The sequence below is a fragment of the Haliotis cracherodii genome, unplaced genomic scaffold (genome assembly GCF_022045235.1).
Source record: "Haliotis cracherodii isolate W230 unplaced genomic scaffold, xgHalCrac1.p SCAF_1, whole genome shotgun sequence".
NCBI classification, from domain to species: Eukaryota; Metazoa; Mollusca; class Gastropoda; order Lepetellida; family Haliotidae; genus Haliotis; species Haliotis cracherodii.
The window spans coordinates 42,883,840-42,910,373 of NW_027266264.1; the positions used below are offsets into that span (position 1 = coordinate 42,883,840).

Here is a 26,534-nt window from a genome sequence, read left to right on the forward strand (position 1 = left end):
CCAGCTTTATGAATCTTAATGAGGAACTTTTGCAATCAACTGTTAATGATTATTACGATGTCTTAAAAGAAGACAAAAAATATGTTACTCCTATTGGCTGTGACTATTCCAAGTTTATAATAGATAGTAAAGGAATATTGTGACTGCGTGGCTCTCCAGATATTGATCTTATGAATTCTCGTACAAGGAAACCCCTAGGGTTGTCTACAATAGCTGGGCGTTGTGGCGGCATCAACATAATTCATAATGAATTAGGTCTTGTAGACTATGACAACTCGCAAGCAAAACTTTCTGCAAAGACTAGTAAGGTTCTTCAGACTGTGTGGACTGAACTCGATGTAAAGGCTGCTGCCATTGATAAAGATAATTTGGAAGGCGTACCCCAATATGTGAAGCAGGCAACCACATAATTCCACATTACAGGCACCATCCTTGGACTACAATATTAGAGAAGTACGAGGTCTTGACAAGGCAATGCAAACAATGCGGGGATCACTCATCAGTCATATAGCCAAGCTAGATGAACTACACAAACATATAGCTTATGAGAAAACAATTAAAACTTACACAGGCAGATGAATTCAGTAGATACAGTGTTGCTGAAAGAATGATCGGCCTGTTTGGAAGCAGCTTCCACTAATAGGGAAGAACTTTGCTCACATATCAGACAGATTTGAGAAACTATTGATGAAGTCCTCAATGATGATACTACACTGGCTGAAAAAATTGAAACATTGTTCAGGGAACGGGATAACGATTACCAGTATTTTAACTGCATTGGGATTTATTAGATCAGCTTTGACTCTCAGTTAACCGGCGGTGATGGCACAGGCAGTGGCACACCTCCTTCTGATAAGGATGGTGTAAAAAAGTGGATAAAAAAGCATTTAAAGGCATAAGGAGAAGCAGCGTCTGCACTTCCCGGTATAATAGGGAGTACTGTATCCTGGCTCTTGAATTTATTAGCCAAGATCGCCACTTGGCTAAGTCAAAACTTGTGGGCGGTGATCATAGCAATTTCCGGGCTGTTGTATGTATCCACTAAAGACTATTTATCCAAATTATGAGTAAACCATCCGTGACTACACTTACCGTTTTGTCATCGATATGTTATTGATTTTTGGCTGCATTATGTGGTTTTACAACTTGCGGCTGTTGCACTTCTGTTACAGTATGTGACTGTGGCTTGACTATTCCTATTTTGCCTGTGTTTGGTTCTGTTATTAATACAGTGTTAAGATCTGAAATGAAACTTAATGTTTGTTTATCGGTAGCAACCACTTATTTCTGTAAGGATGCGCCTAATCTGATAGTACACGTGAATGACCTATTATAGTTCCCTATAAAGAGTTGTGCATCCATCTTGATCAGATCAGTACAACAGATAATATTCAAATCGAAAGTCCTTCAACTCTGCTAAGATCTGTTATTTTCAAAGGTGAAAAATACAATAGTGGTAGAACGGAATCTTTCTCATCATTACAATATAAAAAGTTAAAGCTGGATATTATTACAGATCTCAAAATTTCTGTATTAGATGTGAAACATCAACCTGTACATATAGGATATTTGAGTGGGACACTCCATATTATAAATAATGGTTGATTCCTCAGGCCCTGGAACGCATAACCTTAGACAATGTAATACAATTGCACTTTCCGATCTTGGAGACACAGAAGGATTTGAAAAACGAGGTATTGAGGGCAAGTTATATGCTTTACACTTACAAGATAACGTATACAAGCGGAAAGAAATTATATTCACAGGGCAAGCACCTTCTTTGGGAGATTTAAATGATGTCGACGTTAGCAGACTCCATAATAACCCTTTATACAATCTTTTTCGCGATGATAACAATAAATGGACTATGTTCAAAGCAAAAATTGAATGGCTACTGAATATCACCATTGCCCCACGAAATGTGATGATGAGTAAGGGACATAATTTGGGATCGTACTCTGGGCTTATATCCCCTCAAAACGAAAGAGTGTGTTAGTCGCTCCTCTGCCAGATGACCCAGGCTATATGTTATTGAGTAGTCCATTATTAAAAGATGTTAGCTTAAATTTGGTTATTGAATTCAATGATATATTAAATAACTTGAAGGATATACGAGATGGTGCTACATTTATAATGGAATTCTTCTTAGAGAATGCGCCAGGACATGCCTTCGAGATATTACCGGGTCTGTCAATTAAATGGCTTAAGAAACACAAATGTTAACGTTGTAGTATTTTTTATGGTAAGGGAAATTTCATTATTTTTGATGGAGTCCAATTTATTGGGGGGGAGCATTTCACTTAGTAAGATATTTATGCTATATAACATACATCTAATAAGGCTGATGTATACTGTCAAGACCTTGTCACCCAACCAACACTCTTATATAACAAAATCATATACATTATGGGTTTATATCCGGCACTTAATGAAGCATCTGAAAAGATGGATACTGTCGTAGGATTTCAATAAGTAAAACATCAAATAGAGAAGGAGCATGATTCTAGACTTGGTTTATACAAAAAGTGTCACAGAGCTGTGAATGCTCTCGACAGAGTTGACAATGCACTTGTAGCAGCTAGCATGGGATTTGGTGTAGCCGCTGTTGGTTTATTATGAACTTTAATCGCCGCGCCTGTCGTACATGGCATGAAAGTAGCAGCCAGAGTCTCTGGACTGGCAGGAATAGCTATTAAATATATTTCTTTTAGGTTGCAAAAACATGACAGTATTCATGTGCTCACCGAAGCAAAGTTGAATAGCATTGAGGATCATATTTCAACAGCACTGGCTGACTGCAAGATATCCGAGGATGAGTTTGGTTTAGTGTTGTTAGACTCACCAAATTCAACGCAATGAAGCAGGAGATTCGACCAAATTCTCGTAAGACTAGTGGCATTAGTGAGGATGAGAAAAAATAGTTCATAGAACAGGGGAGACAACAAGCGCTCAATTATTCCACACCAAAACCAAAGAACTGGTTGAAGAGAATATAAAAAAATCATACATTCATTTAGACAAGTGTTCACATAAGTCAATAATAATGGAGAATTACAAGACAACAATGGAAGAACTTGAAAAAGCTATCGAAGCATGTATGCTCCGGGACAAAATTATCAATGGCAAGCATTACCACAAGGTATATATTACATCAGTGATGTCAAACCATCCAAATACGGTTATCAATTGTTTCTTTCCAATTTTGAAGATGAGTAAAATGAACGAAGAACTTAGTAAAAATGTTGAATATCACTTTGTTCAAAATAATGGTATGAATAAAAATAATAGAGAATATTTTCATTACAATTTAGTTTGGAGTCATGACGATCATTGGATTGCCTTGTGGGTAGAACCGCCATTCCCTATAAAAATGTCTATCATTTACAACATATAAGCATTGACAGGGTTTGGGAATGGCTCAGGTGGTGGTGATCCAGAGCACTTTTCATTACAATTTAGCTTAGTCTCATGACGATTATTGATGGATTTTGCTTAAACAATTACCTCTGTAGTAGTAGTATAGGGATATAAATCTGGCACCATTACCTTTACTAATAAGTCTTTTTCTGCATCAAAAGCTGACATTTTACCTTTTCTATTTAACGCATGTAAAACAACAAAATAATACATACAGCACTAAACCAAGATCAAATCGTCAAAGTAGCATTATTGATATATCAAACATTAAAAGGTTATTTCCCTGATGCACATCAGAATGCATATATGCTATTATTACATACTGAACTGCAAAAGAAACGTCACCCCAGGAACATTGCATGAAAATTTGTCATTTAAATATCTAGATAATTTTTGTCAAAGTTTCTAAAATTTAACATTACCTTGTCTGGAAAAATGAAACTTGGTCATAACAAAGCAGATGACAATAAAACTAATCGCCCAAACGCATCACGGCAACGGCAATGGTAACCTGATGCACATGAGTTCCGTGCAAATTGAAATGCACATTCAGACCGGATAACATTCATTCGTTATTGAATTGCTACCACATGCCAAGACTGACAAGAAATCAGTGACACCAAGCCCTTGGACGATTGTAAGCTGGACAAACCACCCGGCAAGTAGCCAATGCATTTCAAGTCCACGTAAGAACCATATACAGGCTCCAGCTACAGTACCAGACCACAAACACTACAGATGACCGACCACGTAGTAGAAAACCAAGTGTCGTCAGATTGTGCAACAGCATCTTCAAGATCACTTTGTCACTGCTGCGAAAACTGCTCGACAGACCATGGGGACACATAAGTGCGGACACCATGTGACGATGATTGATGTGCAGGCACCTCCACTGTCACAGGCAACACCGAGGACCCATTCTGACACCACGTCATTGCCGGGATTGTCTTCAGTGGGCAACACAGCACCAGCATTAGCACCATCAGCAGTGGAGAAGAGTCCTCTTCTCAGATGAGAGCTGTTACTGTATCTCAACAGCAGATGGCAGACAGAGAGTCTGGCGATGCCTTGGGGAACGTTATTCGGATGCTTGTGTTTTCGAGAGAGACTCGTGGGGTGGTCCGAGCATCATGGTGTGGGGTGGAATTGGTCTTGCACAAAGGGTCAGCCCTGTGGTTCCAGAACATCAGTCCAGGGAGAGGCAATGGTGTCACAGCAGCTTGGTACATTGATCAAGTCTTGATACCACACGCCATACCTCATTTGGCACGTCGCCGCAACCACGAGTTTCAGCATGATAACGCCCACGCCCACACTGCGAGAGAAGCAAGAGACTTCCTCTAGCAGAATGGCATCAGAACCATGCAGTGGCCTGCCCTCAGTCCCGATTTGAATATCATTGAGCACCTGTGGGACGAGATTCAAAGACGGTTGACTGACGTCCAACCAAGGCTGACAACTGCAGCTGAACTGCTTCAGGCATTCCGCCTGGGCTCAAGTGCCGATGGCCTTCATCAACCGCCTCATCCATTCCATGTTTCGAAGTTGCATTGCAGTCATCAATACACATGGCCGACACACGAGATACTGACTTGTGATGCCATTTTCTCAGAGACTAGTGTTGTGTTTCACTTTAAGAACATTTGACACTTTCATTTCAACCTTGATGATCAGTTTTGCCAAGTTTCATCTTTTCAATATGTCTCAAAGTATGTTTACAGTGTTTGGACAAATAAGGTTTCTCATATATCTATCCATGGTGATGTTTCTTTTGCAGTACCGGTGTATATTGAATTGCCCCAAACTTTTCTTTTTTTAATCCCAGTAAAAAGTCCCTTTAAAAAGTAATAGAATTTGTACAGTACCAAGAAAGCGTAATCACCCACATTTTAAAAGGCATCGTGAATGCATCACACTAAAAACCTCCTCGGATTTTCAACAGATATCCTCTTCACTGTCAGCAAACCTAAACAATTGTTACATAAACTGTACATTGTGAAAAATGCCCCCTAAACACAGTGGAAAAAATGTTGCTTCTTTCCAATCAATACATCCACTTGATGCAGATAGACTGGGGGAGGTGGGAGGGATTACATCCTCATGTAATAGAAATGTTAAATCACAACTTGACCTCAGGCATGACTACATATAACAAACAATTGAACAATACATGACACATAGCTACACTAATTTTGTTTCTTTGTTGTTTAATGTTGCACTCTGCATTATTCCAGTTATGTGATGGCAGTCTGTAATAATCAAGTCTGGAGAAGACAATCCAGTGATTGTACTGGGATACCACATCAACGAGTCCTGTTCCATTGATGAGAAAACCTACCAAAAGTCAACAAGGTATGTCACAACAGCTTTGTATCCTTTTGAACATGAGATTTACTCCCTATGTAATCTTATTATAAGATAAAAGGACTCTGGCATGCACCGAAAGGAAGTTTGGTTTCTACCATGTATGTGGCTTTGTACTGAATGCATTTTTGTCAACCTCTGCTTCCTGAATGTCACACATCTTATCACTGTCAATAATGTGAAAGCCAAATTTCAATCACATATAATTAGTTTTATTTTCTCATCACCCTCCAACAAGTGTTTCCATGCAGGGAAATTTGCCGCCAGTTGTTGTTATACCTCCTTTGACATCTAGTGAGAACTTTCTCGACTGAGGCTGAACCTCACAACGCTGGTGACATTGATAAGGTTCAGATTTCTTGAGCGTTGCAGTGACTTGAAAGAGGCAGGGAGAGCTTTGCATGATAGTAGCTTTCCGAGATGCTGGTTTTCAACCAGCCCGCGACGGAAGCCTTACACATATATCTTTATCAACAGAGGGCTTGCAGGAAATGATATGATGCATTCTGTTGTGACAATTGTCATGTGTGACACAATGCTTAAGTGCTCCCACTGGACACAATAGTCTATCTCATAAATTCACATTACCACCAAGATCATGGATTGGATATTGCCAATGACCTATTGGATCTTCATCATGGTCTGATTTTTGGCAATGAACGCTCAATGAACCCTCAATCATACAATGCTGTAAGTTGCTGGAAGCAGAAAATCTGCTACTGTGGGAATAGTTACGTTCTCATGCTCTATATACTTCTTCCTCTCCAACACCATCATAACTGGAGCCATCGGACATTGTAGATGGTGGAGGAGGAATGTCTCCAAGACTTGAGGAAACCAGAAACCTGAATTTTGCTGCGATGGCTTCAGTCTTGTAGGTGCAGGTTGTGGAGGCTTCCATGGAATACGTCCAATCAGGGCTGACAGAGCAGATCATGATGTAGTGGGAGCTTGAGTGGACTCTATCCATCAGAGTTCAAGGGGAGATTGCGTAAGCAAAAAACCCCCCTCCCAACTCATTGACAAGGCATCCATACCAAGAGCCTGAGCTTGTGGTACTGGACTGACATAGATGTCAAGATTGTGGTTGTGGCACATAGCAAGCAAGTTGAGATGGGGAGTGTCCAAAGTCGTGGTTATCCACATGAAAAATTGGGGATGTAGTCGACCAGGACATTTAGTTTAGAATGTGACATGCTTCCAATGAGCAGCTGAACAACTCTGCCAAGAGGAATAAAAGTATAGGCTCCTTCAACAAATGCTGTGACTTCATGCCCACCTGTCGTAGGTATGATATTTCAGTTGTGTTGTCTGTATTGCAAACAACCAACGTAACCTGACTGCCAAGTTGTGTTTTGCTAGCTAAATTGTCAATATCCGTCCATGTACCCTGGACTGTAGCACCATACAGGTGAGTGCCTCAGCCCAATCAAGACATGTCTTTGAAGAGGTGATGATCTGGTGGAAGAAATATCAGGAGAATGCCCACTCTGACATTGAGACGATCCATACAATAATTTAACTCGACTGACCAGACTGGTGATGTCATACAAGGGTATCGAAATTGAGGGATCTCATCGAGCTCAACCAAGTTTGAAGCAGCTGTTTCATATTCCGTTGCAGCTGCTGGTTGTCAAGATCGGCTGAGAGGAAATCATCGATATAGCCGTGCAATTTGAAAGCTGGAACTGCACAAAAAGAATCTTGTCCCGGAGCAATCTATCACTGTTTGGATAGTTCTCAAGAATGACGAGGCATGTCCCAGGTCATTTGTGGGTGGTGTAAGATTTAATTGGCGGTAATGGCTACGTGTCATTTGTCTTCGTTTATAAAAATAAAAAATATTTCAGCATTTTTCATGAAATATCAAGAATCAACCTTATTTTTCAATAAACATTACATTCTTCAGTACATTTTATCTTGCCGGACAGCTGATAGTATCGTTTTCTATATCTGTGCTTGCTGGTTTCAGAGTGAGGCACAGTTTTGGTGGGAAAAGATGACAATATCCAGCCTCATTGTGATGGCTGTCCTACAAACCCAATAATGTTATGGACAGAGACCAGCAGTAATCAGACATGGGTGCAGAAAACATCTTGGACACGTCCAAGAGAGGACTTTGTCTGATGGCTTGCTGGATTTCTATGCCCCCGTAGCCATAGTTGATATAAAAGAAATGCGGACATAAGATAAGCTTCAATATCTCTGTTACACCAGTAGTAACATTTAAACTTCATCAAAACTCTTACCAATTTGAATTTCCAACAGGGAAATGAGGTAAAATAGGCAAAAGGTAACATTTATTTATTTTAGAAATGTATGGAAATTTGTTTGCATAAACATTACCTGACACTACACTTAGGTATCTGTTGATACCCCTCTGGTCATCTGCTGCTGAGCTAACAGGACAACTTGCTAGCCCTGCTGTGGCCGCAGCAAAAGCAGTTGTGGCAGCAGAAGAACTTGACCTTTAAGAAAGACATATATATATAGTAGTGGAGTAAACATGGATATAGTATCGTTTTGTGTGTTACTTCATGCTTCTATCTCGTAATATTTTTATGTCTTATTCTTTCATTTACTTTCCTGCAAGGTTAGTTGATATCTCCAAAATAGATGTTACCCAGTGACTGAGTAAGTGTCACCCAGCTAACACCACTCTTTGCATCCTACTATGCTGCATGGAGGACACATCAAGTGGAATGCTTCTCAGATCATCCGTTTTTTCCACTTCAACTTCAGTAAAGATCGTTACAGAAAACCCATGAAAACAAAGGAAATGGGGGAAGGTCGGGCAACTACTACTATATCATAGGAGGTAGTATTACTCAAACTCACACAGAAATGTGGTCATAACTAGGAATACTTCTAATAGAGGGAACCATTGTCCTTGTCTCCATTCCACAAAGTAATTTTAGACCTGAGATGATCTAAACTATGATATTTTAACACAGACTTCAGCTTCTTATACACCATAAGCTGTAAATTGGTTTCAGATGGTTTGAATGCGACATTGCAAGAAGTTAGGTAATTCTGCATCCCTGCTTTCACAGTGCTCATGGTTGGCGCGCCTGTACCCAGTTCATGCACGTTGTGATAACTGGCATTATCAAGGACAATAACACTGGGGTTATTCCGATTTAGGCATAAGCGGGTGTTCCATCCAATGTAAGAACACCTCCCCATTCATTTCCTGATGATAATCGCCGCTAGCCTTTTGTGCCTCAAAGACTAAGTCACCCCATCAATAAGACCTTTCTCACTGGTTCCAGTGTGCAACACAATGATACGTTTGTCTTTTTCAGACGGGATCATAGATATGTTATGCTATCTGATGGTAACCACATGTAATCAGTAGAATGATTCTAGCTGACCCATGTCTCATCAAGGTAAATGATTTGGAATCCGAGACATCTGTAGTCATGAATGGTACGCAGGTAATTTGAATTCATGGATATTATAGAATACTTTTCCCTGAACACCCCCCTGTCAACCCAAAGTTTGGTGCATTTAAACCCCATCTCATGCAGAGCTATGATGAGCATAGTCTGTGTAACATTTATCATTTCGCTACATTAATCAGGGGTTTCCCTATCTCTCTCCTTTACACAATACGTGGAGACGTTTGCTACTATCGACACTGTGTCACGAACCATGATTGTGCTCTACACATGCAATGCATCATGGGAGTCATATTCAAATATAACCTGATTGAAATAACACTTAAAAATTACTTAATACTATTATATTATACCAATGCATCGCACCATTCATATTAACAGGCATCAATTTACCATCAGGTTCTCAAATTAAAATTATGGGATAAAAAACATATTTGTATAAATCTACAGTATGCTTCTGATTTCCTTCATTGGACTCGACAAAATAATCAAAACTCTATTTTGGATGAAAATCCCTCCTGTAAAATTGCAAACAGAAGTGATGCATATTTAAATTACTGAAACCTGACCTAGAACGAACCTTTTTAATGAGGAATTTTCATAAAACATATTTCAAATTGTTTATATCTGTAATTATTATTGTTTCACAGGAAAATCAAACAATAGTTTTCATTGTAAATAATTCTAAGAATACTACCTCTGTTACATATCTGCCATAAATCCTGTATTTTGGCTTCAATCACACTGACTAAAACTTTCAGATTTTCAACAGAAATCCTCTTCACCGTCTTCACTAAACGGCTGGTCAAGTGGCGTGCTCGTCTCCCTACTCCCCTGTTTGTAGTTCCTCCCTGAGAACCCAACATTTTGCGCTGTTCCTTCCACGGTTTGTCCCCCTACGTGTCATGTACACATTTCTATACAAAATTACATGATAGTTTCTTAAAGAACTTCATCCGTCATGGGTCTTAAATTAAACAAAATTCAGATTTTGTTGGGTACAGGGTATTCATGGTCAAGTACCGTATTGATGTTTCATACACTTTTCTGGATTTCGAGTTATTTTGCAATTCATCGTTCTCATTTGGAGTCAAACGGACTTTTCCTGTTTTCCATGGAAGCTGACAGTCTGCCTCCAGTGCAAGAGACGTATCTCCAGTACTTTCTGGCCCACTGTTTCGGGGTCCTTCAGCTCGCCTATACAACAGTGAAAACATACCTGGCGGGTATTGGATATACCTACTTGCATGCTGGATTACCTACTGTGTTTGATTCCCCAGCCTCTGGTGCTTCGCCCGTATCCCGACATTAATGAGAGGAAGTTACAATCTCCCGTCAAGAGTAAGAGGCTTCCCATCACGTATGACATTCTCTGTTGGATCGTCACTCTCCTAAGACAGGGTGTGCTAGGACCTTAAAACGACTTGAACATGGAGACTATGTGCACCATTGCTTTCTTTGGATTTTAACTTTTTGGCGAGTTTACCTGCTCATCTGGTTGTGACGTCGACACCAACATCTGCGTAGAAGACATCACGCTCGATTCAAATCTTGCATATTACGACTTAGAGTGTCTAAGACTGATCCCTTTCGTCAAGGCGTACATATTTCATTGTTTGCTACGAAGAAGCTGGTGTGCCCTTCACGCAGCCTGACACAACAGACCACCTCTTTGGGGACAGCTCCTTTACAGCAATTACCAGGAATACCTTTCTGTCGTTCCAGTGGGTATTCAGGACACTCATTTCGGATCGGTGTGGCCACAACGTCAGCTGAAGTTCATCCAGAGGACCACCTTATCAAGACCCTAGGACAGTGGACCTCTGACTGCTTCACTCGGTATATCCGAACACCCGAAGCTACCTTGCACCAACCCCAGATCTCCGTATGTACTGTGTGACATGCATAGACTTGACTTTCGACCTGATGAGGTGCTAATCATCAGACAATCAACATGCCCTGTGTGTCATGAGTTCATAACCTGACTACGTATACTATACTAGACTTTTATCTGTCTACATCTGAGATCCTTCGTGCCATATATATTTGATATATTATTAGTTCATAGCTGCGATTGATCGTATGTTCTTATTTATTTTGCCATCATGTATATTATATTTCTATGTTCCATGTGCTAAGTTCTTGTCTAAGTTGTCTCCAATGTTAATAAATTATGTTATTATATTCCATTGTATGTTGTTGTTTGCTGCACAAACAAGGGATTATAACTAATAATACAATATCCTTACCCTATGGTAGCGGAATTTCTACTACATCTATGTCAGGACAATAAGTTATGACATGGGACGATAGAAGGTTACAAATCAGCTCTTCACTCTGTACTTCAATATGACGGACTCTCAATTGGAAACCATCCCATTCTAAACAGACTAATGAGATCCTTCCTACTAGAAGATGTTCGTACACCTTGTATGTTCCCCAAGTGGAATCGATCTGTTGTGTTATCAGCACTTTAAATGGAACCTTACGAGCCCATGGCTAAGGCCACATTATTAAAAAAACCCAGAAAAGCATCCTTCCTCCTAGCCATGGCGACAGCAGCAAGAGTTTCAGAACTCCATGCTATGGACTTCTCTAGTCTCACCCATGATCAACATTGGACCTTAATCACTCTAAGACTGCTCCCAGATTTTGTCGCCAAAAATCAATCTACCACCGCGGGACTGTTGGACACTATACCATTCCTGCCGTGGAATGGTACCAACAGTGGATCACCCAGACAGACTTTTATGTCCGATCAGAGCTCTCAAGTTCTATCCATCAGCTACAGACCCACATAGATGCCATCGAAGGAGACTTTTTATATCCTGCAAGCCACATTCCAACAAGGCCATCAACAACGCTATGATAGCGGGCTGAATTAAGGCCACCGTTGCAGTGAGTTATAAGCAGGCACAGAATTCCACTCCACATCTTGGATCCTGCTCGGCTCATGAGATTAGAGCCCTAGCTACGAGTCTCGCTTCATGGACATCCGTCTCAGTACAACAAGTAGTGTCTAGCTGTCAGTGGGCCTCACATAACACCTTCACCAGTTTTTACTTGGGTGACGTGCAACCAGATCTAGAGGGCATTTATAATTCCCTTGGGTCCAAACTATCATCTTCCAATATAGTTTCACCCCTTCTATCGAAAGGTTGGTTGGTTGGTTGGTTTGTTGTTTAACGCCGCACTCAGCAATATTCCAGCTATATGACGGCAGTCTGTAAATCTATTGAAAGGTGTAGGATGGATTTGGAGAACCTTGACTATCAACTCCTCTGACCGAAGTGACATCATAACCAGAAGAGATAGAACCGAAAGTGATGTCATCACTGGAAGTGATATCATCACCATTAGTGGGATCAGCACCAGAAATAACAGTGCATGTTCCATCTAATCAGGAAATGACATCTTTTGGTAGAAATAGACCATAAAAGACGTCATTACCCAATAAAAAGGAAGTGACAAACCGAAAGTGATGTCACAAGCAGAAGTGACGTCAGCACCGGTATTAAGTGTCATCAATCCAAATTTAACAAGAAATGACGTCATTGGGTAGAAATAGATCAGAAATGACATCATTATTACTAACAAGATGAGCACATATAACGGTAATTCGGGTGAAGGTATCACATATTTGACTGATTCGTGATACATTCTGATTTTCAAGTCCTTGGGAGGAATTTCCGAGGAAATTATCTTAAGTCAGGATTAGAATCAGTGAATAAATGGTTTCAAGGAGATGATTACTGTCTATTACACAGGGAGTTACTAGAGGCAGATCTCTCCGGCAGGTAGAAGATTCACAAAAATTATCTAACAATAGTTATCATTGTTAATAATTCTAAGAATACTGCCTGTATTACATCAGAAATACTCCAACCCAGCTCCCCAATTCATCCACCTCTACTGGCTAGATGTGGGAAAGAAGTGAGGTTCTGGCCATTACACACGTCATAGCTTGGATTGTTATTCTGCTATATTGGGAAGAATTAATTAACTGTGTGTGATTGACAGTGAAGAAAACGTCTGTTGAAAATCTGAAAAATTTAGTTGGTGTGACTGAAGCCAAAATATAGGATTTATGGCAAAGATGTAATAGTGGTAGCATTCTTAGAATTATTACAATGATAATTATTGTTCGATATATTGATAGTGACAGTAAATGAGCTTATGTAAACATTTGACATATATCTGATCCATTCAATTAAAGAACCCACTGTCTTTGATAATTAATTATATATTAAACATTTCATATTTATTTTAGTTTGTAAACACTTAAAAAAAATCTGGCCTCATAATGGATGATTACTAGTTTCCCTGCAAAGTTGCAATGCATTTTCTATGAATGGTTGCCAGAATAACCAATAACCAATTATCTATTAAATTGGTATAGGCCTATTGCAGTAACTGGTAAACATATCAATGGAGTGATCTATCTTTCACTTTCAAATGGGGCCAGTTTTGTTCTGCACGTGCTGGCGCTTTTGTGAAGTACGACATCCAGTTACTTATTCATAATATATTGATGCTGTGGTTTTACTTATGCAATTTATACTAAATCGTATCATTGGTTCAGCCTATTATGCAATATGGTGCTTCCATCTGGGGGTTGTATGAACATAGAAAGTTAAACACACATTGCAAAACAAAGCATGTAAAATTTTTCTTGGCCTTGGTGTGTTCAACGAATTTCATAACTTAATCTTAACTTTAAACATTGTGTTGGTTTGGTTTGGTTCTTTGTTGTTTAATGCCTCACTCAGCAATATTCCAGCTATATGACGGAGGTCTGTAAATAATTGAGTCTGGACCAGACAATCCAGTGATTGATGTCATGAGCATCGATATAAGCAATTGGGATACGATGACATGCATTAACCAAGTCAGTGAGTCTGACCACCTGATCCTGTTAGTCGCCTTTTGCGACAAGAATAGTCACCATTTACGGCAAGCATGGCTTCACGGGTCTATGGTATATGTCTTAATTTATCTTATCCGGATCATGTCGTTATAAATATGATTTTATGTCTTGTGTCTCGTAGGCCATACCTGGTTGGAAGTTATATTTTATTGTTTGTGTACATGTTTTAGTATGAAGTGTATATAACACGTGACACTATAACAAACATTATTCTCTCTCTCACTCCTTTTCTCTAAATCTAAAACTTCGATCGATGACAATGCTGATATCAGCGATAGGGTCGTAACAGGGTGGAACAGGATGAACAGGCCAGCTGACGAAGCATGCTGGTCACCAGGCGTGACAAAAATCTCTTAGAATATTATGTTTATGCTTTTGAAAAGGTAATAATGAGCATATAGGTAATTCAGTATACACACATAAAAGTATTATTCTTATTACCACGGTGTCATTGGTAATTATGTAGATGTCGAGTCGAGGTCAGGTGACACATCAGGTGATGTGGGTCTTCTCTTGTTTCCACTTGATTTTCATCGTTTCCATACCATGAAATTTGCTCGTATTGGTTCATAAGCTTAGAGTTTTGCGATTTCCTTATGGGTCAAGGGAACTTCTTCCTATCAGGCAATGTATCGGATGCCATGTTGTCTCAACATAAACTGGTATCATTTGCAGTGAAACAAGACAGGGACCCAGTTAAATTGGCACCAATTACGTCATAATCTAAGGGGGATAACTCAGGCCTTTTTAGCTCAGAAAACAAAAGCCATATAACGGCATAACATTTTCACACTTATTGTTAGCTTCCTACTTTCAATGTGAGAAAAATGAGTGTATATTTTCAAACACTGACACTAACTAATTCTACAATTGCATTTTGTTTGAAACAAGAAAATAAAACCTAAAGGAAGGGATATTTTGCATACTGAATGCTCCCTCTCGTGTTGTCAAGGGATGCATTTTGCACATGAAAACATGGCAAAATCGCTGCATAACATGTAGTCTGGTTGCAGACACTTGACTGATGAGAGAATACACTGATCAAGACTCTCACCCAGCTACTGTGATCTTAGTTTACATGAATGGACAAGTATACCAGAGTGACACTCTTTTCAAAAGTGTTCAAAATAGACACTTAAGCAATGTACAGATCAGTAAAACAGAGACTCTAGATATAAATCATATAAAACACCTGGCGTGACAACTTCTTCAGTGATATCACTGATTTATCTTTTCTAAGAGCTGAGGCTGTAAGATTGGCTGATACATCTACCAAACTGAATGGTAATGATTGCTAAACTGTAGGGATGTCATTACACAGGTGTCACATGATACGATACTTATGTCAACATAGAAGCCATGGTACGATACATATCTCAATAGTGCATATATGACACTTTGTGCAGCAAAACCCAGTCAAAAGACTGAGAATAGAGTTCACATACTTATTCATGAAGCTAGTCAGTCAAGTTATCGGGCCGGTTTCCTTAACCGAAAGACGACCAAGAAAGTTATGAGGAATTAAAAAATAGATTGTACTTGTTTATTGACATCAATGAAAGATCAATATGGACAATCGATATAGGGTTAAATGTGAATAGATGCCAAATTAAGTGTATTGGGTATCATATCATACAAAGTTTGCTGATGATGCACCAGTGTAAACAGGGTCTCTGGCAGTGTGAGTGACCCTCTGTTGACTTGGCTTCAAACATGTCAAACGGTTTTGTGACAAAATGTTACTTTGGAGTTATTAGCTAACCCTGATGAAGGAAAGCAAAGAAAAAAGAGTTTTACACAAACATATTTCATAATTGTATTATGTATAGGTAAAATAAAGTTAACTGAGTAAACCAAAACTATCTATAAACTCACTGAGACAAGGTACAGATTAACATGGTGCTGCAAGGATGTGCTGATCTCCACTGTCTCAATTACATCCTGATCTATGCTGTTCTGCATTATTAGGGCTCCAAGCCAAAAGGCTGGAAGCCCTGTTGTAATCGGCCGATTTATTATTAGGGCTCCAAGCCGAAAGGCTGTAGAGCCCTATTGTAATCGTTCGATTTATTATTATTATTTATTATTATCATTATTATTTATGCTGAACTAAATTAAAAACTTCACAATCCTAAAATTTTAACATTTTGACCAGTTATCATTGTGGGCCCTTATTGTGTATTTAAACAGTAATGGCCACGTATTGTCTTCAGATAACACCCCTTTTTGTGCAGGTGAATCGATCAAAATCATGTGCACAGCACTATAGTGGCAAAAGTGTTTTTTCACGTGCAACTGGTCACGTGGCCATAATACCGCAAGTGTTTTCAGCAATACTTGTTAGCAGTCATTAACAAAAAAGGAAAAAGACAAGAAAACAAAAGCCTTTCAAATGTGCAACGTGAACGTGCCATCGGCATGTTGCAGACGGGAACGTCCGTAGCTGAAGTCGCAAGGACGATGGGTCGTAGTCGACGCACTGTTTATGATTTACAAACGCGTCTACAGCAAACGGGTACCACCGCGGATCGCCTTTGGCCAGGTCGACCACGTGTGAGGTCACATACAGAGGATCGTCAGATTGTCTTATGTCACCTCCGTAACCGATTTTTGATGGCTACATCAACCAGAAATGAACCGTTTAGGGGTAGACTGAGTGCGCAAACTGTTCGAAACCGTCTGAGAACTGCTCACCTTCAAGCACGACGGCCATACTGCGGGCCGATTCTGACTCAATTACACAGACGTCAACGTCAATTGTGGGCACAGCGACACTTACGATGGACTCAGAGGAATTGGAATCAAGTCGTCTTCAGTGATGCATCCCGATTTAATCTTCGATTTGCTGATGGTAGGGCGAGGGTGTGGAGGCGCCATCATGAACGTTATGCCCAGTGTTGTGTACAGGGAGTTGACAGATTTCGAGGCGGAAGTGTCATGGTGTGGGGTGCTTTCTGTGTCAATGCACGTTCCAGGCTTCTTGTCATCCGTGGCAACCTCAACGCTGCTGCTTACCACGACAAGGTACTGGCACCAGAACTTCTGCCTTTTATGGCAGCACATGGACATGCACATGGTTTGATCTTCATACACGACAATGCCAGACCCCACACAGCAATTTTGAAAAGGAATTTCCTTCAGAATGCGGGAGTCAACGTCATGGACTGGCCGTCATGGTCTCCCGACCTCAATCCTATCGAACACGTCTGGGATGCTCTTGGCAGAAGTCTGCGCACTCTCCAGAACCAACCACAGAATTTGCAAGATCTTGGCACCATTTTGCAGCAACAATGGCGTCGTCTTCCCAATCATGTGTTCACAAGCATCACAAGGTCCACGCGGAGGCGTTGTGTGGCAGTTGTCAATGCACATGGTGGCCATACTTGCATGCAAAGAATTGGATTGTTACTACTTTATTTTTCAACATAGTCCCCCTCCCAACTCCACACACTTGTTCCACCTAGTTTGCCAGTCACTGATGCCCGATCGGTAGAATTCAACATTCTGGTCCCCTAACCAACCCTCCACAGCAGCAGTTAGCTCATCATCATCTTCAAATCTCCGGCCCAGGAGGTGTTTTTTCCGCCTGGGAAAGAGGTGGAAGTCACTGGGGGATAGGTCTAGAGAATAGGGTGGGTGAGGGAGGAGTTTGTAGCCACATTGTTGCACAGCTGTCATTGCAACACGGCTCTATGGACTGGTGCGTTGTCCCACTACAGATTTTTCCATGGCGTTTCACCTTGATGGGTTGGCGCACCTGCTTCAATAACTTAGCGTAATACTCCCCATTCATTGTGGTGCCATGGGGCAGGTAGTCGATGTGAATCACTCCTTTGCTGTCCCAGAAGATGGTCATCATAACCTTCTTGGTGGATCTGGTGGCTTTGAACGTCTTTGTCTTTGGAGAAGTGGCGTGTTTCCATTCCATTTACTCCTGTTTTCTCTCCGGATCATAATGATAAACCCAGGTTTCATCACTGGTTACAATCCTAAAATGAAAATCATCTGGGTTGGCGTTGTACCGAGTTAGCAAGGCTCCACTGATGGTGACCCTTGATAGCTTCATGTCATCTGTAAGCATTCTCGGGACCCATCTGGCACACACTTTGGACATGTGGAGTTTGCCATGAATTATATTATGTATGGATCCATATGATAGGCCTGTTGTTTCTTCTAGCTCATGGAGAGTAATACGGCGGTTTTCCATCACTAATTTGTGTACAGTGTAAATGTTTTCAGGGCTGATACTGGTTGATGGCCGTCCGGACCGGGCATCATCTTCTAAGCTCTCTCTGCCATTCCTTCACCCACCGTTTGATAGTTGCAGACGATGGGAAAGACTCTCCATAAACTGCAGTCAATTGCTCTCCCACCTGTTTCGCAGATTGACCCTCTAGGACATGGAACTTTATCACCGCTCTGTACTCAGATTTGTCCATTTTGCCAATTCACTAGGGGTAGGTCTCTTCCACGAAGTGTTGTGACAAAATAATTGCAGCCAGCAATATGTTTCTACATAGCACCAGTAGCTAAGACAAATATGTACATCAGGTGTAGCGCATTTTACCATTCGACCAGGAATACTGTGTGAGGCTCAAAACTTTTTGATTTTCCCTTGTATCTGCTGCTTGAGCTGCTTGACAATTTTTGTGCTTTGACTTTGGTCATTGATCACATGGTTTGGCAGCCATATTGGATTCAAGGTTTTCACAGTGTTTTTTGGGGTACCTGTCTTAAAACGCAAGCAACTCCCAGTCCACTGCATGAAATGCTTCCCAACTTTCTGAGAATTGTCTCCACACACAACACAGCAAACTCTAATAACTGTTTTTGGATATCTGTTTTAGTTGCGGCAATATTGGATTTTGATTTTGATAAAAAAAATTACCAAAATTTTACTTAATGATCATATCTTGTTAGTTTGTTGACAGAAACTATTGTAAGTTTACATCAAGTTAGCGTGTCATGTGCATCTTATTTTCTGTTATTGGGTACATGGAAAAAGCAACACCACTTGTTGGTTATATTTGATTAATATTTGGGACACCCCTCGAACACCCCAATTTCGTAGCGGCAATGTCCTGCAAACGGCGACTATCTTTTGACAGAGTTGGTACAAACAAACCCTTTGAGGATTCGAACATGTTCGATGTCATAAACGGGTTTAGAACAGACTTAGCACATGCCAGTTTCGTAGCGGCGATACTCTGCAAGTTGTGCCTACATGTGACGGATTTGGTACAAGGAAACCCTTTCAGGATTCAAACATGGACGTTTGTGCAAAGTTTAACGTCATTGCTGCTTTGCAGCTATATTTATCATTATTATTATTATTATTATTATAACTGATCCTGCATTACTTCTTATTCTGTTCTTGACAGAAAGAAGAGCTGTGAGGTTTTGCTGAAGAACAAGTTGTTCCAACTGGTTGTGTGGCTAATCCCATCACACAGCTCCCACTGAAGTGATGACGTCACATATCATCCCATTACTGCTGTAACTCAGAGAGAATAGTTACCTTTTACAATCCATTACAATCTTTTACGTATTATTACAACACAATTGTTTAATGTGAATTGTATCCTTCCTTTGGTTTGTGTCTTCATACATTACATACGATTTTTACCATTGCATTAATATTAAACGTTTGATGATGAATTTCTGTTATGGAAAGTATCAAGCCTATTATTGTTCCACTTATCCATTTTGAATTCACTTCGTTGTCATGTTTTTTCATGCCATGCGTTTTGTATTCTTTGTGTTGCTTCCCTATGGTTATTAAAGTGTTTTATCAACCTTTCTTTGCGTAATCTTATCCCTTAACCTTTGTTATCTGGGATTTAGAATATTACATACACACACAATCATGGTGAGAATGCATTGTGATTGCACCTTTCGCTTCATCACAGATTTACGTGTCTGGACAGCTCCGATATATGTTTGATGACTACAAATGTAGCTTTTAAATACCCTCTCTCCCACAAGCCTTCACCAAGTACCTGTGGATCTCTTGGAAGCTAAACAGAATATGCCTTACGCCACTGGGACTGCTACATCTCCACTTCATGGCTACTCCATCATCTTTGGACTGGAAGCCCCTACCAGCGTTTACCCCTCTAAGATCCCCTGCGTCTCTTCTATCTACGTTGACATCTACTCCAGAGATGACAGTACTCCAATCACCAATGGCCACATAGCACTTGCACCAACCTTGGCCCCAATGACCCAGAAACCAGCTTATCTGCAAGCGTACCATCTGTGATCAGTGGCGGCGCCAGTGCTCCCAAGCAGCTACACAGGGCCTCCTAGATTTGGACCTTCGTTCTAGCAGCAACCCAATACTCCAGCACTCATAGGACATCCAAGAGTCAAAGACTAACATTGGCACCAACAACCTAGAGATTGGCCTTCCTGCAAGCGTACCAACTCTCATCAGCGCCGTCGCCAGTGCATCAGGTGCACTTACGGTGCCTCAAGGATTCAGACCCCCCCTTCCAGCTGGAGCCTAAAAAGCTCATCCAGGCTCCCCTATATGGATACCTCCTGGTTGCAGATGATGCAATACATGGGCGAATAATTTGCGATATTATTGCTATCACTGGCGTTCAAGACTCCTCAGTTCCATGCTTTGGAGTAGGGGCACAGCACAAACGCGGAATGACCTCGCAGACAGAAGTGAGCAGTAACACAATCTCCTTGTGGTTACATGCTCTGCTTTTACGGGCTTATGAGACCATCAGATTGGAACCCCCCAAGGGTCAACAACCCTCACAAAATCAGAGGAGTCGCTGGACTCTTGATTAGTTTTCACACAACAAAGGTCCAATGTTTTCATTAAGCCCTAGGCAGGACCTGGCCTCGTGGTGAGTCTTCTGTGAAAGTTCCAGCCAATGCTCCCTGACAAATCAACATTGGCTGAACAATTCCATGGAGAGAGCGATAGTATTCTCGAAGAATTGCCTTCCTGTGACTTCTGGTAGACATGATCTGCAGCAAAAGTTGAAGATCCCAACTTCATGCCTGATTCAACATTTGACAGAATCGCCCTATGCTTCCGGGTACCCACCTAGGGATCATCGTTCACAACACAGGACCAGATGTCACACATTCCACACAGAACTTGGAAACTCCACATGTCTGTCAAACACACAGTTCACAGGGGATTGTCTATGTGCTGAGCTTTGACTAATTGCGTGATTCCAGTTTACTGCGCAGGGTGATTTACATGTCACATTTCAAGAACTCTCTGATTGTAAACATCTCCAACTGGAATTAGGTCAACTGACCTCTTCAGTGCCGTGCAGTATATTTGTTTGCATGCTTGCACGTAATGCTGCAAACACTGGACCAGACGCCTGTTGCTGTACATTAACTACAGTGGACATCCAATCATTCAAGATACCATGCCGTCATCATCACCTTGATATAAGAAAAGGAGCGCTTATACAATGTCCAGGGGATGGAAACGATCAATTTACTTCCTACAGTGCAACATTTCAGACTAAGGAATTTTATATATCCACATTGTCAATTTTATAATTGTTTTTACGACCGCTCTGTCAACCTCGAATGACAACACAGCGGATTAGTGAGACACCTCCCTTCATCATCACCTCAATATCAAAATGAAAGTGCTCCAACTTCCATGAAATGATCACCTTACTTCATACAGTGTGATCTTTCAGACCAAAGTTTTCCATATATTCAGCCTTATCTACTGAATGCAGCTTTGACTTCCCACTAATCGTTAAAATGCATCGGTGATCGGTTGAGAAGTGGGCTTATTTCGTCTACATGGGATTTGGCATATGATGACTAACACAATTTTTCATGCATCGTCATGGCACGACATGAACAGAAACTCTCCAGAAGTGGAGAAGCTGAGATCTACTACACACATCCGATCCAACAGCTCCTGACACCTTTCACGGCTTATGTGTTGCTGTACCCCGCACCTCAGGAGCTGGTTGATGGTAGAGTCGTGTGTCTTAGAAAGCGTCTCCTAACAGAGTTATCCCTGGAGTCCCACCTGTTCGTAGATGCCTCTACAGGTTGAGATGTGCATCAAGAGCACCAGACAACCTTTGGGCTGTGCACAGTGCACTTGGCACGTCAACAACTTGGAGTTGAAGGCGCTCAGGCGACATCGCATTGGCAGGAGCTCCTCCGGTAACTCAACCCACCATCTGCACAGACAACCTCACCGTGTTCTGATGCCTGTGCCATCAGGGGACTACTCCTTCAACAGGCATTCCGGTTCATACATCTGATAAATTGGATCTACGTGTTCTGGTTCAGCACATTCCCAGATACCTGGGTAGGACTTATAGCGTTCGCTTTTCTGCCTCCAATACTCTTCCCAGGGTCCTTTAAGGATCAGGTCAACCCTTGGTAGCGTGCGAGGGGCTGTTTCGTGGATCTCAAAGAAATGTCTGCCATCGACCCCCTCCCAGATTGGCCAACTTGCAGATCCACCCTCACAGCAAACGGCCCCTACACAGACCTTCTACCAGGGCCCTTTATGATGACAAGTAGCATTCCGTCAAGAGTTTCTGTAAGGAGAAACACCAGGATCCCACCTCTGCTTCACCTCAATTCTTGGTTGAATTTCTACTGTTTTTGCTCCACAAGTGTCGTCTGAAGGGCCTTATGGCCTTATGGCCTTAACTTTGTCTCGGCAGTTTCGGAAGATCGAAAGATGACCAGGATTTCAGTCATCATCTGGAACTCCTTTCATCTGGTAGACCAGAAGGTCAAGTTCAGACCCCCAGCATGGGCCACTCCATTCGGTGTCTTACTACAACCTCACCAAGAAGATGGTCTTCCTCTTGGCTCTGAAAACAACAGCACCTGTGAGCGAATGACATCGACCGTGTTAGATTTGAGCTCAGAGCGCTGTGATGTTTCATTTGATGCTCCAACAATCTTTGAGAACATCGTTACCGCCTTTTTATCCCAGTATCAACTACAGCCACAACACAATCGCTCTATGGCTTTGCACCATCATTCTTCAGGCAGCATGACTTGACTCTTTGAGAGCCAACAACCCGCATGAGATCTGGGCTGTCGTCTCTTCCATGGCGCTTCACAACTGCTCCATTTACACCATTATGGAAGGCTGCTTCTGGTGTTTGGTCTTCACCTACCACTACCAGCAAGATGTTGCCCTAGAGGATGTGGAAGGCATCCACAGCTTTGGCCCTTTGGTGGTTGCCCAGCAGGTCATCACCACAAGACTCCACGGTGGCTTCCACATGTCTGGAGACGACCTTTCGACCTCTCCGGTGCATGTCACCCCAGACATGTGGACACATGGGAGCTGTGTGATGGGATCAGCCACACAACAAGTTGGAACAACTTCTTCAGCAAGGCCTCACACTTCTCTTCTTTCTGCCAAGGACAAGCCGTAGATGCATTAAGGAGTAATGCAGGATAAGTATTTAAATATAAAAAAATATTTTATAGTTACTAGTTACAATAGTTAACTAGTTATACAGTTATATACCGCAGGTATCCAGGTTCTAGTATCTGCTCAAAAGCAGTTTTAGTTGTTCCTCAAACAGTGAATCCATTTGCATTCCAGTAATCATTCTCAGCTCCCAGGGGAGTATACAACCCAAGCTGCCTAACATTAAGTCAAGCTTACATTTTTAATGTTTGACTTTCTACATAACCACACAGTCATTGCCAATATGAATGTTCAATGTGCAGTATGTACTTAGGGATATGTGATAAGAATCAGATGATCAACGTATACCTGGTAAGGGGGATACCAGGGTAAGGGGAATCAATGGTCTAAAAACAAGATCTTGAGAAAGATCATAAAGATAAAGAAGTCTTTTAACTGTCAACCTTTTTTTAAACTTGTGTGAATTTTAGAATAATATATAACTATTATGTAATGAAAAGTATACATTTGAGTACCATCTTAACTGTCAGCTTTGTAATAAACTCTGTTAACTGTATCAAAAATGAAAAGTCAAAAGTGATTCAAGCCTACGAAAGAATTCTCATAACCTTCTCTTGGATGCACGTGAAGATGTGACAACTGTGCCTGCTTTAGCTTGAGGAGGAGAGCCTTCAATCTGTGCAAGACTGCCACGGGGTGTTGAAATATTGATAGACTCAGCCTCAGCACTGCCACGCTTTCCAGAAACTGCAATACACACAAACCTTTATGCAAACTGTTCAAATTGATAAATATAGTGCAAATGCACTGTAGCTCACCTGGATATGTAGTCAATAGCTTAAAATGTCAACAAACACAGCCACATTCAAATATTTCACGCATAAATACTGAGGACATTAAAAACTAACACTAAATTTTATAGATTTGCTCAAGATATGATGCCCATCAAAAGAAGAAACATAATTTCAAATCAAAATATGCAATATGAAAGAATATAAAAGTTTGGTAAGGACAAAAAGGTTAAAACAAGTTAAACTTTAAAAATATCATGAAAAACGGAACATGTGTGTCATCTTCATCTTCATCTCCAAGGTCAAAATGATTATTTTCTCAACAACACAGAACATACATGTTATGTTCCACAACCAATGACACATGTACAAAATATCATTACATTTTGAACAGCCATATTGAAAATCAGATTCAAACTTTTCCAACAAATTCAATATTATAATTGATTGGAACAAAGGTTCTGCTGCACTGGTCCAGTTGGTTCTGAGATGATAACATGTAATGATGGACACTGGACAAGCAGGCAATGACATCAACTTTCAGCTAAAACAGCATAACTACTCACAACCTACTTAACAACAAGAGCTTATTAACTTATATAACCATTGCAGAAAAAAGAAAGTGTGGTTGTGTTATCTGGTCTGGTAGAATGAGTGTAACATTCTTATTCTCTTAAAAAGATTAAAAAATATCCATTCAAACAATCAACATATATGTTAAAGCAGATTCTCTCTAATTTTCACACCAATGGTCACAAATACAGCCATTTGGCAACAGACAGAATTGATATTCACAATTTTTCTACACAAAACCTAAGAACTAAATGTGAAACAAGTAATTTCACGTGGGTTTTATACTCTCGAGACCAGAAGTGATTTTTATAACAGCGAAGACCTGCAAACTATTTTTGATACTCGTACATATATTTTATACAAATACAAGTATTTGTCACAAAGTGACGAAATGTCCCCCGCCTGTATATACACCATAGTACCAAATATGAAGACAATCCTGTGATTAGTTCTTGAGATATCGCGGCAACACCGTTTTCCAACTCCAAAAGCAGATTTGCCAGCTGTGACCTTGAAAATGGGGTCAAGGTCACCAAAACCGACTGGTGTCTACAGAGTCTGTATATACACCATAGTTCCAAATATGAAAACAATCCAGTGTTTAGTTCTTGAGATATCGCGGCAATACCGTTTTCCAACTCCAAAAGCGGATTTGCCTGCTGTGACCTTGAAAATGGGGTCAAGGTCACCAAAACCGACTGGTGTCTGCGGAGTCTGTATATACACCATAGTTCCAAATATGAAGACAATCCAGTGTTTAGTTCTTGAGATATCGAGGCAACAAACAGGTGGGACGTACGGACGGACGTACGGACGTACATACGGACGGTCGTGAATACTATATCCCCCGCTTTGCGCTTTCGCGCGGCGGGGGACAATAAACCATCTAAGTTTTAGTTGGGTATATAATGTATTTTAAGACCATATGTTTTACGTTTGTGCAGTAACAACAAAACAATAGGATTCATGAAAATATTTATTTATAACATTGGCAATATATTAGGGGCTACTCTGTTGCTACATAAAAGACATACCCTGCGAGTATGAATGAAAACCCTGTTGGTATGAATGAAGATGCTAGTTACCCTGTGGGTAATGAACAAGTCCTGAGACCGTGCAGGCCCTGGACTTTAAATTGGAAGAAAGGTACTTTGGGGGCCACGAACCATTCCTATGCAGTATGCAGGGGATGGAATGACTTGTGAAGCCCAGCCCCTGGCTGCTACATGAATATATGAAACCAAATAGCCCAAAAGGTGGAGACAGGGGATGGATGGAGGGTATCGCTGCAGCTGGTATAGACAATGACAGAAATAGGTAAACGATATCGAGGCTGTTGGGGTTAATATAAGAAAACATTGTGACGTCATGTCCCTAGTACTGGGCATGAGCAGAGGATAGAATGGTGCATTGTGGGATAGCTTAAATGTAAAATGATACAGAGTATTTTTTACATGAGGGGAGTTGGAAGTGAGCTATGGTGAATAAAGTGATCTGTAAACGTAAGTGGATATGGGCAAATATATTTATGGCAGGACATGGCAGGGGACATTGTGAAGCTAGGAACATGGGGAAATGTAGAGAATATATGTTATCACTGCACAAACAAAAATATAGAATTTACATTATGTGTAAAGTAGTATAGTGTAGAT

At 40.8% G+C, this 26,534-nt stretch overlaps 1 protein-coding gene across 1 annotated transcript in view; it reads right to left on the bottom strand.

Moving 5' to 3' along the window:
- Positions 1 to 26,534, bottom strand: part of LOC139478127 (ras-specific guanine nucleotide-releasing factor 2-like) — a 969,963-nt gene that overhangs the window by 430,816 nt on the left and 512,613 nt on the right. Inside the window, exons 19-20 of the mRNA XM_071260456.1 lie at positions 24,127 to 24,265; positions 8,128 to 8,249 (exon numbers count right to left, since the gene is read on the bottom strand). Of these exons, the coding sequence (XP_071116557.1) occupies positions 8,128 to 8,249; positions 24,127 to 24,265 (261 nt within the window). The remainder of the gene's footprint in view (positions 1 to 8,127; positions 8,250 to 24,126; positions 24,266 to 26,534) is intronic.